We start from the raw sequence: 16,135 nt of genomic DNA, 5'->3' as shown, positions 1-16,135 counted from the left end.
ATCCGGACTCTTCACTGAATCATATCTGACTTGTTTTATCAAGGCCCCACCAAATATCCAAACCCGTCCTAAATTTCAAGAGGTTTGACCTCATCAATATAATTATGAAAAATGTCCACTGGTTCCACTTTGGAAAAAGGTCACAGGATCACAGGCCACATGAAACTTTGATGGGGCAATGGAAGTAGAAAAGGTGTCACAAACACAAACACTTAACTCAGAGACCTTACCTAAAGTATATTACTATATATTTCCCTAGAGCTTTAGCTGCTGGTTTGTGATGCTATCTGTCAGGATGCCCTTCAGTCACCTCCCCTCATCCAGCTGATGCCCCAGCATGAGGATGGTGATGCAGAGAGGAATGACATCATCATGTGACTGCCCTCCCACTTGCACGTCCTCCCTTGGATGCTGTGGTAACATGAGACATGCCGGCCAGGCGTCTCTCCCGGCCGGCATGTCTGTCACGTGCCCCCTTTTCTCTATCCCTCTCTTTCGATCTCTCTCTCTCTCTCTGCTGCTGTGAGCAGAGGGGTGGGATACTGTATCAACTAATCCTCCACTTCCTCCCTTATCCATTTCTCTTGCAATCCCCATCTCCCAACTCTATCTCTCTCTTCCTATCCCCCGCTCCTCTCCTCCTTTGCTGAGCTGAAGGTGAAGTCCTCAGCCCACCCTCCCCTTGCCATACCCCTACCCCAGCAGCCCCGGCTCAGCCAATCAGAGTGTACAGTGGGGGCAGGGCATAGCTGACCACCATTCCAGTGCAGCACTGCATTCACCGACAGCCAGGCAGCTAGCAGAGAGAAGCTAGGAAAGCTAGCACCACAGCACTGAGACACAGACAAGACACTGTGTGTGTGCCTGTGTGTGTGCAACCCAGGCATAGCTTCTTCCTCTTCACTGTTTTACTAGCACTTTTACCTCACAACTCTCTTCAAGTGGGACTAGGGCAGCTCAGGCCTGCTTTTCTTCACATTAGGATAAAGAAGGGATCAGTGAAGGACAAACGAGAGCTTCGATATCGGTTGTTCTTTCCTCCCTTTTCTCTCACCTCCGTCCGTCAGTCGCTGACAGCCCTCGCATACGTGCAGGCAGGATGATAGCGGCACAGCTTCTGGCATATTACTTCACTGAGCTGAAGGATGACCAGGTTAAGAAGGTGAGTGACTACAACACTTTTACTGTACTCTTCTCTCTAGAATGGGTCAGTTTTGTAAGTGTAGATGCTACTGACAGCCATGGTCACCGGTGGATGGTTGATGCTCCATGCATATCAATATGTCTCTGGGGCGTTTGATGAGGCTGGGCGAGGACGGAGCTTTGGGAGGGATGCCATGATGGACATCTGATTTAATTTTGATGAGTGGTTAGTCTTGTCTAGAGTAAGTATTGGAACAGGAGTGTGCAGTTTGTAATAAATGCAGTGTGTGTCCTTGAGATTAGGATGTGCCAGCTGGGTGGGCTAGCTGGTGGTGGTCGTGATGCAGTGCATGCTAGCCCCCCTCTCCTCGCTAAGGAGCGTTTCCGGGGCATCCGTTGCCATAGCGTCTGAAGCAGACAGGTGTCTGTGAGCTAGGGGCTGCTGGGAAGGAAGCAGTGAGCACTTCCTCTCTCCTTCCCCCTCTTCTCTCTCTCTCTCTCTCTCTCTCTCTGACTCCTCCCTTGGTCTCTCCCTCTCCATCGTCATGGAAATGGTTAAAATGCCAAACCACACCTTGCCTCACCATCCTGCCCCCCTGACACTAGGCCTGTAACCAAATCAATTCCCTCGCTCATTCCTGTGGATAGGAGGGAACATGCCCGTTAGTGATAGACAGATGTTGACTTCAGAACAGAAACAAGGCACGACATGTAGATGTCAGACAAGCATCAGAGAGAGCATCTAGTTGTCTCAGGACACACATTATACATTAATAAATCCATTGGTTTTGACTTGACCTGTGTGACATCCCCTAGAGACTGAGTAAAGACAGATTGGCTCATTCTCTGATGGAGTGTGGGACAGGATTTGTGATGTCATGCGTGACGTGTAGTGCAGCATGTGCACGTGCCCCTAGTACTGTAGCTAGCTAATGTGTGATTCACCACAGCAGTGAAAATGTTCAGGCCCCTGGGAATAAACCCAGTTAACCATCACAATCCTGATTAAGACCAGTACGAGAGCTGATTCAGCAAAATATTTTATGACGTCAATTATTATGACAGTATATTATACTACTACTATACTTAATTTAATATTCTCATAATAAATTCTAATATATCTTAATGATAAAACATTGTACCAAAATTGTACTAGTATTTATCATTGTGATGAAAACAGATGGTCTCTGATAGCATGCATTACATAATGTTTGTAGCCTACTACTACTAAATTACTATCGCCACACACATACTCGCCTCTATGTGAAGGCTGCACAATGCTATTTATTTCAGGACAATCATTCTCCAGCTATCGGCTCTACAGCAGTAATATTGTTCAGCTCAGCTCTTCTTTTTGGAGCCCCATAGCGACTGGTGAATACTAATGCCACTGCAAGAGATGATATAATAATCTGTGGATCCTATCCAGTTGTTCCCTCTGGATTGTGTTCCATTGCACTCTGGAATAATATAACAACTTGTAATGTCTGTCTGTCTTCATATTGCTAAGTACCTGCACTCCATCATTGGTTGAGTAATATACAGTATCATAACGATACATAATAGGGTCAGTAAAAACTCATGACCCTAATCCTTGTATATACTGTATCATGATGACATATCATCATAACATATTGTATCCATTCTTTCCTGCGGTGGTCTATAGATCGACAAGTACCTTTACTCCATGCGTTTCTCTGACGAGACGCTGCATGACATCAAGTGTCGGTTCCGGCGGGAGCTGGAGAACGGGCTGGGCCGCGACACCAACACCACCGCGACCGTCAAGATGCTGCCCACCTTTGTCAGGTCCATCCCTGATGGATCAGGTAAAGTGTCAAGTTAATACAGAGTAAACTTCAAAACAATAGTGGTTCTGTGTGGCTCAGTTGGTTCACGAGCCAAAACAGGTCCCCGAAAATTGTGCACAAAGTCATCTATTTCGTATTATATGTTATATCCTGCAAAAAATTACAATAATAATTTTCCTGCAATTCGGATGATATGTTACGAATTAAAATTAATTTAATATGTTACAAATTGGAACGTGATTATCCCGTTCAATCTCTTAAAGTACAGCAATATACACATTGGAAATAATCCACACTGATGATGTTAGCTGCCTCTCTGCATAACAAAAAAACCTATACATTCATAATCATAGGATAATGGCATGGATCCCATTTTGACCTGCAGCTTGCATATCTACTGGCATGTCCTTTCAGGTTACTTCTACAGTAAAAGCACCAAATTACCACTATTGGACCTTTAACTCTACATAGAAAATAGTGTTTATACTGTAAGCACTTTACAGCACACACTACACTCCCAGCTTTATCTGTCCTGCAAAAATGTGCTGAGTTGTTTTAAATGTCCAGTGCCATTCTGTGACATTAGGCTTTTTGTGTGTACTGTGTGGCCCCTGTATTTGAACTTGGCAGGTCATATGGCCACCTAGCGCCATTGTTGTGAGCCCAGGAGCAAAGCAGTGCTCTCTGTGGCCACTAGAATGTCTATGGGCTGTCAGTATAATTAGCTGTGGTATAGCAGTGCACGATAACATTTAATATCGCTGACGCTGATCATTCAACTGCTAGATACAGAGACACTGAGCTCGTGCAAAATGATGCAGGGATCTACCGTTAGTGTAGTTGGGTTTATTGGGGACAGTTGGAGTGATTTTTTTCAGTTTATAGTATATAAAATGTATATGTTGTAGTTTAGTTTAAAGTTACAGGTAAGATTTATAGTTTAAGACATTAAAAAAAGAGGAGTTGAGTTCACTGTCTGTTTCCTTGTTTGTTTACTGCTGATTGCCTTTCAACATCAGTTAAAATGCCCAGCCCTCGTCAATTAATAACTAGATTATTGGGTTACATTAACAAATGTAATGTTGAATGTCAACAGGCATAAAGTTATTACTTTGGAGAAGGGGAGGGGAAATACTATACGTAAAATGTTGCCTGATAATAAAATGTTAGAAAGCTATTTTGAACTTGCTGATAGTAGAGGCCACTGATAGTAGAGCCGACTGCTGATTGTAGAGGCCACTGCTGAGAGTAGAGGACATTGTCAAGAGGTTAACTCCAAACATCCAACCTATGCATAGACCAGGGTGGCCTATCTTTGTTTGTAAACAGAGTGGCCTATGGACAGTAAATGCCAAGGCCCAACAAGGCTAGCCTTGCAGAGGGGTTGTTTCATAAAGCCATTCTGCCTTGAGCAGTTCCCTGTCATCTCGCATGTTATAAATAGCCATCGTTTTCAGCCACTGGACATGAGGGGGTCCGGGAAGGGGGATTCAGTCAAAGTTCAAAGTTGAGACTATGGTGACAGCTGACAACTGATATGTATCAAGTATGTGAGATGTGTGTAAAAGTATTATCAACAATTTACTTAGTTACACAGGCAAATTACAAGCCATCAACGCCATGATCAACAAGATAGCAACACAAGTAATATATTTTCTGTGATGGTTTCTTTACAGAGTAAGGCACAATGAATATCAACAGTGGAGAATGCTTTTAACTGTTGGCCCTTTACTGTAAACTACAATCTAGATGGAACAGCAGTACTCTATAACAGTGTTATAACAGAACATTACCTAGTTAGCCTGAGGATAGAATTCTACTTTGCTTTAATGGCAGCTACAAATGGAGTCATCCTCTAGTCTGTAGGCCATCAGACACACCTCCATCCAATACAGCTCAGTGACATTTCATTCCAGACAGGTCAAGGGAACAGATTGTGATAATGCTCTGTGGTCAACACCAGACAGATGTAATGTAATTAGATCAGCTTGGTGCCTGATCTATACAATCAATATAAACAGGCCTTGCTTTACCTTTTGAGGACATAGTATGATTTTGTCTCCCTTCCTATAATGACATATAATCCTGATATATACCACCTGGCAGGCAATCAATTCAGTTCACCTAAAATTAATGTTGTAGTTAGTAACACACTGCTTGAAAGACACTAGAAAATAGTTAATGTTGTATTTTTTTCTGCGTTTTTATTTCATTTTCTCCAATCTGACAGAAAAGGGGGATTTCTTAGCTCTGGATCTGGGTGGCTCCAACTTCCGTATCCTGCGTGTGAAGGTGACACAAGACAAGAAGCAGCCGGTTCAGATGGAAAGCCTGGTCTACGAGACCCCTGAGGACATTATCCATGGGAGTGGGACGCAGGTCAACAACACCACAAAACACCACCAAAAAACAAACCAAACACCCTCAAAAACAAAACAAAACACACTAAAATACAACAAAAAATCCTCAAAACTCCCCAAACACTCCCAGACCTTCACCTATAGTCTCATTCACTCACATCAGAGGTTCTCAATAAACAATAAGGATCACTTTGTATAAAAGCAGTCACTCAGTATTGTTGTATGGATCTGTTTGTCCTATGAAGTGGATGTGACATCAAGACCCCCATCACAACACTGTTGACCTCTGTTGACTGTTGAAACTCCCCGAGAGAGGGCAGTTGGCAACAGTAACGTGATACCCACAACAATTCTGTAACGGGAGAGATCAATTGTGATTGGTTGAAACAAAAAACATTCCATGCTGTAACCGATAGGACTGACTTGAAGAACTGCTGGCCACCATCATGATTTTTTATTTTTTCATCTTTATTTAACCGGGTAGGCCAGTTGAGAACAAGTTCTCATTTACAACTGCGCCCTGGCCAAGATAAAGCAAAGCAATGTGACAAAAACAATAACACAGAGCTACACATAAACAAACGTACAGTCAATAACACAAAAGAAAGAAAAATAGAAAAATCTATGTACAGTGTGTGCAAATGTAGAAGAGTAGGGAGGCAGGCAATAAATAGGCCCTAGAGGCAAAAATAATTACAATTTTGCAGTAATACTGGAGTGATAGATGTGCAGATGATGATGTGCAAGTAGAGATACTGGGGTGCAGAAGAGCAAGAGGGTAAGTAATAATATGGGGATGATTCACCAATTCAAACCAGTTTAATTGTTAATTAAGTGTTTGATAAGCCAATAGGGTTGCCTTGCTGCTACTGTTATTATGTGTAATTGTATAACTACGTGCTTCTGTCTCACACCTCAATGCAAGTTATTTTTATGTCTGTAGCTCTTTGACCATGTCGCAGAATGCCTTGGTGACTTCATGGAGAAACAAAAGATCAAGGATAAAAAACTCCCTGTAGGATTCACATTCTCCTTCCCATGTGCACAAACTAAACTGGACGAGGTAAGAGGTTCCAATAATGTATGCATTTATAATGTTTTAATGCTTTATTTGAGATGTTGAGAAACCATAATAAATGGCATTATAATATATTTATATAATATCATTATAATATAAATATATATTAAAGTATAAGACAACTTTTAGGGTTTGAGTTTGTACAGTTCTGTTGTAGAGTAAATAACTGTGGGGGTGATACCTGCCTGGGGGGACAAAATCCTAATTAAAAAAATGATGTAATAAAAAAGAAAGTCCACAAAGCCAACACTAGCCGACACTAGCCAACACTAGCCGACACTAGCCGACACTAGCCAACACTAGCCGACACTAGCCAGCACTAGCCAACACTAGCCAGCACTAGCCGACACTAGCCAGCACTAGCCAACACTAGCCAGCACTAGCCAACACTAGCCGACACTAGCCAAGACTAGCTAAGACTAGCCGACACTAGCCGACACTAGCCAACACTAGCCGACACTAGCCAGCACTAGCCAACACTAGCCAGCACTAGCCGACACTAGCCAGCACTAGCCGACACTAGCCAGCACTAGCCAACACTAGCCAACACTAGCCGACACTAGCCGACACTAGCCAACACTAGCCGACACTAGCCGACACTAGCCAACACTAGCCGACACTAGCCAGCACTAGCCAACACTAGCCAGCACTAGCCGACACTAGCCAGCACTAGCCAACACTAGCCGACACTAGCCAAGACTAGCTAAGACTAGCTAAGACTACCTAAGACTAGCTCTAGGTGGTCATAGGACAGATTTATTAAAGAAAGTGCTGTCTATTACAGGCCGTCTTAGTGACTTGGACAAAGAAGTTCAAAGTGAGTGGTGTAGAAGGCATGGATGTCGTGAAGCTTCTGAACAAGGCCATCAAGAAACGAGGGGTGAGCTTTCTTATTTCTTAACAATAATTGAATTACCACGTGTGCCACTAGAAGAGATTTAGAAAACATATTGTATTTGTCAGGACTATGAAGCTGACATCATGGCAGTGGTCAATGACACAACCGGAACGATGATGACCTGTGGGTTCGACGATCAACGATGTGAAGTTGGCATCATCATAGGTGAGGATACACAACATTCAATACAATTATTGCACAAAAGGGTTATTGATAAAAGGTGGTAAAAGAAATGTTCAGCTTGCCAATGGCAAAGAATGGCCGTGGCTTTGTAGACTCATGTTAATTCTAAATTCTACACAGAGAGGAACAGCTCTAATGAAAATTAAGCAGATGTCGATTTTGTGGAACAGTATTCTCCTGTGGCTTGCCGTAGTGCTCCAGACAGGTTATTTACTAGGCTGGGTGTACTTTCAGGTACTGGTACTAATGCCTGCTATATGGAGGAGCTGCGGCACATTGACATGGTGGAGGGAGACGAGGGCAGGATGTGTATCAACACAGAGTGGGGGGCGTTCGGGGACGACGGGTCCCTGGAGGACCTCCGTACAGAGTTTGACCGGGAGATCGACCGAGGCTCCCTCAACCCTGGGAAACAGCTGTAAGTCAAGACTGCAGGGCCTGCATTGTACTCAGGACTGCTATGTGGAATATGTGTTTATGGTTGTTGCTATAACGGAGTTATAACCTAAAGCTAATTCCAGTGCAATTTGTCAGTTAAACTTCCATTGAATCAGTCACTTTTTTGCACTACAAGTGATAAATATATAGGGCTCCAGGCCAGGGGCTTGCCACCCTCACCGCCAAGATAAAACAGAAAACATTGTAGCCATTGTTTAACCCAAGCAGGTATTTACAAAATCTCCAGGAAGAGTCATGTTACATAACAATAAATCCTCAGAGAACGTAAAGCTGTGTATTTGTTTATAAGCCCTAAAAATCAACTGACAGTGTCTCTGTTGTGTCTTTGTCTGGGAAGTTTTGAGAAGATGGCCAGCGGGATGTTCATGGGAGAGCTGGTCCGCCTCATCCTGGTCAAGATGGCCAAGGAGGGACTGCTGTTCGAGGGTCGGATAACCCCCGAACTTCTGACAAAAGGGAAGATCGAAACTAAGCATGTTTCAGCCATTGAGAAGTAAGAGGTCAACCATGGACAGTTTCTTAAAAGGAAAATATACACTCCATTGTTTTTGTGGACTATATGACCTCCATTACATACAATGAAAAGTTATTTGAGGCTAAGTGAGTTGTAGAGCTCAAGCACTACATAAATACTTGCCATTGACCTCTCTCTCCCCATGACAGGAGCAAGGAAGGCCTGACCAAATGCAAAGAGATTCTAACGAGGCTTGGTGTGGAGCCTTCTCAAGAGGACTGTGTTGCCGTGCAACACGTGTGCACCATCGTATCCTTCCGCTCTGCGAACCTCATCGCAGCTACACTGGGAGGTATCCTTACTCGGCTGAAGGACAACAAGGGAGTCGCCCGCCTGCGCACCACTGTGGGCATTGATGGGTCGATGTACAAGATGCACCCTCAGTGAGTACTCAATCCTACTGGAGGTCGATAGGACCTCCTCTGTGCAAGAACACAATAAGAGAACAGGAAGGAATTTCAAAATAGCCACAGGTGTCAAAAAATATGCTGGTCTCTACCACAAGTGATGACGCAATAACTTATCAAGATTGACATTTCCCAGAGTACTAGGCTTCAATACAGAAATCCAAACAGCTTGTAATCTCTTCCATCCATCCGCCCTTCTCCTCTCTCTGCAGATATGCCCGGCGTCTCCACAAGACGGTGCGGCGTTTGGTGCCCGACTCTGACGTCCGTTTCCTGCTGTCCGAGAGCGGAAGTGCTAAGGGTGCTGCCATGGTGACGGCGGTGGCATACCGTCTGGCTGACCAGACGCGCCAGATCGCCCAGACACTGGCTGAGTTCCGTCTGAGCAAAGCCCAGCTGCTGGAGGTGAAGAAAAGGATGAGGACGGAGATCGAGAACGGCCTGGGGAAAAAGACTCACGACTCGGCCACCGTCAAGATGCTGCCCACCTACGTGCGCAGCACGCCTGATGGAACAGGTGACCGATAGGAGGGGTTGTGGAAGGATGGATGGATGGATAGCAGGAAGGATTTAAAGAAGGAATTAATATATCTTATCACCACTATTCAGAGTTGGCGGGAATCAGTTCTATCTGAAATGTAGCCGATTCAGGAAATAAATTACACCTCCATGGAGGAATTCCTTGTTCAACTGTTAGGGAATAAAATGGGACTGACCCCCAAAAAAGTTTAAAAGCTTCAGTGCTTTCATAATTGGTCTACTTTTTGTACCTTTTGTATAATCTATGAGGATCAACATTTGAAGCATGAGAATATCTTATGGAAATAGTGGTAGTTTGTATGGTATTGTAATATCATTATCTAATTAGCCAGCCCTCGTGTTACAGAAAATGGGGATTTCCTGGCTCTGGATCTGGGAGGGACAAACTTCCGGGTGCTGCTGGTTAAGATCCGTAGTGGGAAAAGGCGTACAGTGGAGATGCACAACAAAATCTACGCCATTCCCATCGAGGTCATGCAGGGCACGGGAGAGGAGGTAAAGCAATGGCTCAAAATACTAAATTTCATTAGCAAAAACGCCATTAGATTAGGTCTCAATTCATGAACTATGATTCATCCATTTTCAAATGTCCAGATACGTACTTCAGTAATTTCTCCATCCATAAATTGAGTCGAATTTATTTCTGTCTGCACTGAAATACAGTCAGCACATCATCAAGCCAATGAATCATTAAACTCATAATTTATGAATTAATGAATGCAGTCAGCGTATGATTAAAGATGTTTTTTCCACCGTTTCCTCCAGCTCTTTGACCACATTGTGTACTGCATCTCTGACTTCCTGGACTACATGGGCATGAAGAGCGCCCGTCTGCCTCTGGGCTTCACCTTTTCCTTCCCCTGCCACCAGAAGAGCCTGGATGCGGTAAGTAGTTTATCTGCTGGCTAACATCTACCCTGGATGGGAACCCAAAATATATCCTGTTATGCATGATCCTCCAAAAATGGAATCACTCTCACTGACAATTATGATCAACATTCGCATTTCACAGTATATATCATTGATCGTTCTCAGAGTGACAGTCATGTCTGCTATAACTATAAAATATGTGGATGCACCGAATATCAAGTTAATGTATTATGGTGATCGTAGAGCGGGGACGATAAACCGAAAATGATTGACACCGACCACTTATTAAAGGTATTTTGCTGATATCATTAAATAGATAAGTAGCCTATACTAGAGAAATGTGAAGTTTGAAATTAAATAAGTTTGCTAATATGGGTGATTGTTAATGGGACATTTGATGGCTACAACAATAAATCTTTGTTTTTGTTTAAAGTGTAATAAAAAATAACTGTGGTGTGCATTGTTATAAATGTATTGTTCTATTTAGCGTTATTGCATAAATTAACATAATTTATCGCAATATGGATTTTTGGCCATATCGTCCAGCTCTAGGTGATCGTAGTGTAACCAAAAAGTGCCTTTTCTGTTTTTCAGGGTATCCTTGTGAACTGGACCAAAGGCTTCAAATGCACAGACTGTGAGGGTGAAGACGTGGTGGAGCTTCTCCGGGAGGGCATCAAGAGGAAAGAGGTGAGGTTGGACACCACGCCTTATTTCACACCACTGTGATAATATGTAACACCTCCCCACAATATAACTCCATAGAGTAGAATCAAATAACTGGTGTGGAACCAGTTGCCAACAATGTTTCAGTGAGAATCACTACTGGCTCATTGATTTGTCGCTAGAAGTCGCTAGATGACGTTTTGCCGTTGCCATGACGAGTCACAGCACCAATTTGCCCTGCACAGCTGCAGTCCCCGACATAGCATTTTCGCCACCTCTCCCACCTCACACCCCCTTCCCTTGTGCTTCTCTGCCTGTGTGTGCACCATTGCAGTGACTTTTCTTGCACAGACAGCTTCTCCCATTGTTTGCGGAAGAAAGGTTTGAGTGGGAAAAGTCGCTAAATGCTATCAAAACCATAGAAACCCTTGGTGGCAAAACTCCCCAAAGACAGCCTGAAAAGTAGCTGAATTTGTTGCTAGGCCCTTTTACCCAAATAAAAGTCACTGGAGGGGTCTGAAAACTCACTAAAACTAGCAACAAAATTGCTAAATTGGCAATACTGTGTGGAACTCTCATTACACTCATGCACTGTCTCAGTCACCATCAACATTAACAGCCCACATAATGGTTGATCTCATTCATAAAACCATTTATCAACAATAAATCACTCTATGCGGTTGGAGATACTGATACCATCCCAGGTAATAATGTATACATTTATTAAACAATGGAAAATGCCAGACAACAATATATTTTTAAAACAATAGCATATCACCCTAAATTATCGTTAGGCGCATATTCTAGTAGCATATGCTATGTCTCCATTGGCAACTTTCAGCAGTGCTGCAAAAATTCAGTTTTACTCAATGTGCTTCAGTCATTCTGGACTTGTTGTTCTGAGGGGTTCTCAGCCCAAATCACACACCAACATGTTTCTCAGTATCTTTTTTTTTTATCAATTTCACCCTTTTAGATGGAGGATGGAGTAAGTATTAGTTGAATGTCAATGAGTAAATTCATTCAGGAAAAAAACAAAAAAGGTAAAACGGAACTGCAATGCCAGTCTCGAAAACCTGTCCCTGGGCAACACAGTGACTAGAGCCTGGTTTCAATGATGGACTATTTTGGCATAGAGGAAGTACGTCACTACCTAGGTCACTACTTTATCGGCTTCAATAAAATACTAAATATTAGCTAGCAAGATGGAGATCACTTTTGTTATTTTTTAGGAGTGTATTTCGCAAGTGGCTATTTTGCATCAACTACCTTAACTAAAACCACTGCAAAAGTTTTCCCTTTAAGCTTTGGTTTTGAATCGCGACATTCTGGCTTGACTGCCTCGTGATTTGTGGGAGAGCCAAGATAATTGCTTTTTTTTTATCGACATAGTGACCTAGCCATCATGTAGTGACCTAGTTCATCTATAACATAAGAGTCCATTACTGAAACCAGTCCCTAGTGTTGGATTTCTGAGACTACCGCAATGCAGAGGTGTGGAAATTGTTTAAATAGCATGTTATTAACATGAGAAAATTGTAATAAACAAGAATGCAAAAATGACTGTAAATCTTTATAGGCAAAGTATAAGTCAAATTAACTTGAGTGTTTGTCGTGACCATTTTTGTGACCCGAATTGCGAGTTTATAGTTCTAGCAGCAAAAAAAAATCAGGATCTTTACAAATGGGAATGGGAATATGATATATCTTTGTTAATTGAGTGTGTGTGTGTGTGTGTGTGTGTGTGTGTGTGTGTGTGTGTGTGTGTGTGTGTGTGTGTGTGTGTGTGTGTATGCCTGTCTGTCTCCTGTCTGAGCTTCTGCATAATAATGAGTGTGTGGAGGGTCAGTGGGTTGCATTGTTCTTAAAGTGCTATTTGAAAGGTTGCCATGTCTGATATCATCTTTCAGTTGAACTAGCCATTCACTAACATTTCCAGGGGAGAAAAGTGGTTCATTCGTAGAAAAACAACCACACTGAAAATAATATTTGAAATGTACTCAATCAATTTACAGTTTGTGTGTTCTTGTTTTTTGCTTTATGACATGATGCATGACTCTAAATGGAGGTTTGTTTTCTGGTTGTGACAGTAAATTAAGGTGACGAATGAGGTTACTATTTAAAGCATTGGGTGAAGCAGAAAATGAAAAGTTCAACTCACTCAAATGTACTGTTCAACTCATAATGTTGTTTGTGTGTATGTGTAGGAGTTTGACCTGGATGTGGTAGCTGTGGTGAACGACACTGTTGGAACAATGATGACATGTGCATATGAAGAGCCCACCTGTGAGGTTGGACTTATTGCAGGTATACAGGACACTACTTAATTTAATCAACACTTACAGTACAAAATTGTTTTTTCTATCAATTGCAAAATAATTTGATGAAATTGGATACAAAGCTAATGGTTAAAACTTTCATACCAAATTGTATATAATTTACTGTAATGTACATTGTAATAAGTAGTATATCCGCATTACATGTAATACTGTACAGATTTATAGACCTGGGATGTCATGTGCATTATAGACCTAAGACCTGGGATGTCACGTTCATTCTAACAGGTACGGGCAGTAATGCGTGTTACATGGAGGAGATGAGGAACATAGAGACGGTGGAGGGGAATGAGGGACGCATGTGCGTCAACATGGAGTGGGGTGCCTTCGGGGACAACGGGTGCCTGGACGATATCAGGACGCAGTACGACCGCGCCGTGGACGAGAACTCACTCAACGAGGGCAAACAGAGGTGACAAATGAACAGTCAAACTAGTAAATGGCTCTCTGAGCACAGGATAGGTTGAAATTAGTTTTTTTGGTTGTTGTTTTTTTGGCCTAAGTGTTTTGTTAATGGCCTGAGTGTGCATCTGTACTTTATTTGAATCAGAATCCTTGACTCTAAAATACTTGAATGTTATCCATAATAAAACGGTGCTTGGTTTTGATTGTTGGTATGTTAGACTAAGAGTCATAGATGGCCTACTGTACTAAGCTCCCTGAGGAGAGATGGGCCTAAGTAAATAATTAAGTTATATGCCTCAAACTTTGGGTATGTTTCACTCCATGTCTCAGGTATGAGAAGATGTGTAGCGGCATGTACCTGGGAGAAATTGTGAGGAACATCCTGATTGACCTGACCAAGCGCGGCTTCCTGTTTCGTGGAAAGATCTCTGAGACGCTGAAGACCAGAGGCATCTTTGAGACCAAGTTCCTGTCCCAGATAGAGAGGTAGGGAATGTGATTAAACTAAAAAATATCTCGCTGTACTTAAATTTGACCCTGTTAACTAAGGATATGTGCCTGGGGGTGTGCATAACTATCCTGTTGTAATTTTGGATGTACAGAGATTATATACGCTGTTGAGAACCAACACTTAATACAATTACAAATTGTTCACAACAATGGCATCTACATTGTTACAAACACATAATAATATGATACAGACACCTTTATGAGACTGTAACCAATATTAGGCCTACCTGTATGCACAAGTAACTATTCAGTATCCAGTGACCCAATGGCTCTTGATTGACCTTTAACCCTTTCTTTCCCCAGCGATCGCCTGGCTTTGCTGCAGGTCAGGGCCATCCTACAGCAACTGGGTCTGGACAGCACATGTGACGACAGTATCATCGTCAAGGAGGTATGCAGCACCGTGTCCCGCCGTGCGGCTCAGATCTGCGGAGCCGGAATGGCCGGCGTGGTGGACAAGATTCGCGAGAACAGAGCGCTGGACCACCTGGACGTCACTGTGGGGGTGGACGGAACACTCTACAAACTGCACCCACAGTGAGTGATGGAGGATTAGAGAGAGAGGAAAGGAGATGGAAAAAAGGAGAGCCAGTGTTAACTCATAGCAAACTAAATCCAAAGCTTCCTTTAAATGTTAAATGGTGGAAATTAAAAGCATATCCATAATGACGTGTGATATTAGTGTCGGAGGATAAGGACATTTCACATCTGCTACATCTTGTCTACTTAGATATCATAGAAATAGAACTCTGAGTACAACTGTAATGAATCCGCATCAATTCAGTGATATGTCCTATGAGAGACAATTATCCTTATACTCGTCTGACTATGTGTGCCTGTCTCCCTGTCTCTCCAGCTTTTCCCGGATCTTCCACCAGACAGTGAAGGAGCTCGCCCCCAAGTGTAACGTCAACTTCCTGTTGTCGGAGGATGGGAGCGGCAAGGGTGCAGCCCTCATCACAGCCGTGGGCTGTCGCCAGAGAGCACAAGAGGCGCTGCAAGCGTAATGAGCCGCCCCTCTCGTCACCTTGACAACGCCCTGCTACTCCAACTTTTCTTCCACCCACCGCACAGCCCTTCTCTCCATCTCCCCATAGCCCCGACCCGGCAGCCGTGACTCCACCTCTGCCCCACCTAGCCACTCTCACAGCCGGAAACATGTCCGCATGCATAGGGAATTAAAAATACTAGAATATTTCACCTTTATTTATTTAGAATGTTTGTACATTTTCCTCCATAGCTTGTTGTCTTAAGTATCTGATAAATATAGTGCAAAATGTGTGTATTGCATAACAAAAGTTGGATTTTGCACTAAACCAAAAAGTTTTCTGTACTTTCCTCCTGGATATGCGAGTTACAAGAGTAATAGTATTTTGGTGGAACTCTCAATTGAACCAGTGAACATTTGATCCAATGAATGAAACTAACAACTCCTTTATAGTGATTACACTCTTTAGATATCTTTTCCAAAAAGGCCTCTGTGCTTATAGGGTGGAAAGCAAGAGTCACGGCTGTAAAAAGTCATAATTTTACATACCACCTACAGTACATCCCCCCTCCCCCCCCCCCCCCAGTTAAAGTGTTCTACCTTGTTGCTACATAAATGTGAATTACTACTATACTTTAGGTGTTGTGTTTTGTGTTCAATCCCACCTATACCTACGCATTGTGTACACAAAGAATAAATGTTCATGGGCCCCAAGATAAGAGTGGCTACTCCGAGCGCTTCTGTGTGTACTTGTGACTGAATGTCTCTGTGAGTCCTACTGTAACATGACCTGTAGCTTTACATGTCCAAAGCTGTATGGAGACTGCATGCCTTATTCTGAGACAAATGGAGGGTACTGGATCTTTTTATTTTATATATCAAAATAGATTTGTGTTTCAAACTGTGACATGTGAATTCATTAAATTATATTTTGTTGTGCAGTAAATACTGTGGAGATGACTCTTTC

General features: G+C 42.8%; 1 protein-coding gene across 1 annotated transcript; it reads left to right on the top strand.

The window, feature by feature from the left end:
• The first annotated feature begins 402 nt into the window (after positions 1–402).
• On the top strand, positions 403–16,114 carry LOC110485868 (hexokinase-1). The gene is made up of 18 exons (XM_021557067.3): positions 403–1,162; positions 2,810–2,972; positions 5,185–5,333; positions 6,258–6,377; positions 7,177–7,272; positions 7,356–7,455; positions 7,708–7,891; positions 8,270–8,425; positions 8,596–8,829; positions 9,066–9,370; positions 9,740–9,888; positions 10,159–10,278; positions 10,858–10,953; positions 13,137–13,236; positions 13,494–13,677; positions 14,001–14,156; positions 14,484–14,717; positions 15,037–16,114. The coding sequence occupies exons 1-18, from the start codon at positions 1,100–1,102 to the stop codon at positions 15,185–15,187; spliced, it is 2,760 nt and encodes a 919-aa protein (XP_021412742.1). The 5' UTR covers positions 403–1,099; the 3' UTR covers positions 15,188–16,114.
• The last annotated feature ends 21 nt before the right edge of the window (positions 16,115–16,135 follow it).

Source organism: Oncorhynchus mykiss, chromosome 13 (genome assembly GCF_057628025.1).
Source record: "Oncorhynchus mykiss isolate SJ-2025 chromosome 13, ASM5762802v1, whole genome shotgun sequence".
Lineage (NCBI taxonomy): Eukaryota > Metazoa > Chordata > Actinopteri > Salmoniformes > Salmonidae > Oncorhynchus > Oncorhynchus mykiss.
This window is presented reverse-complemented; position numbering and strand designations above follow the sequence as displayed.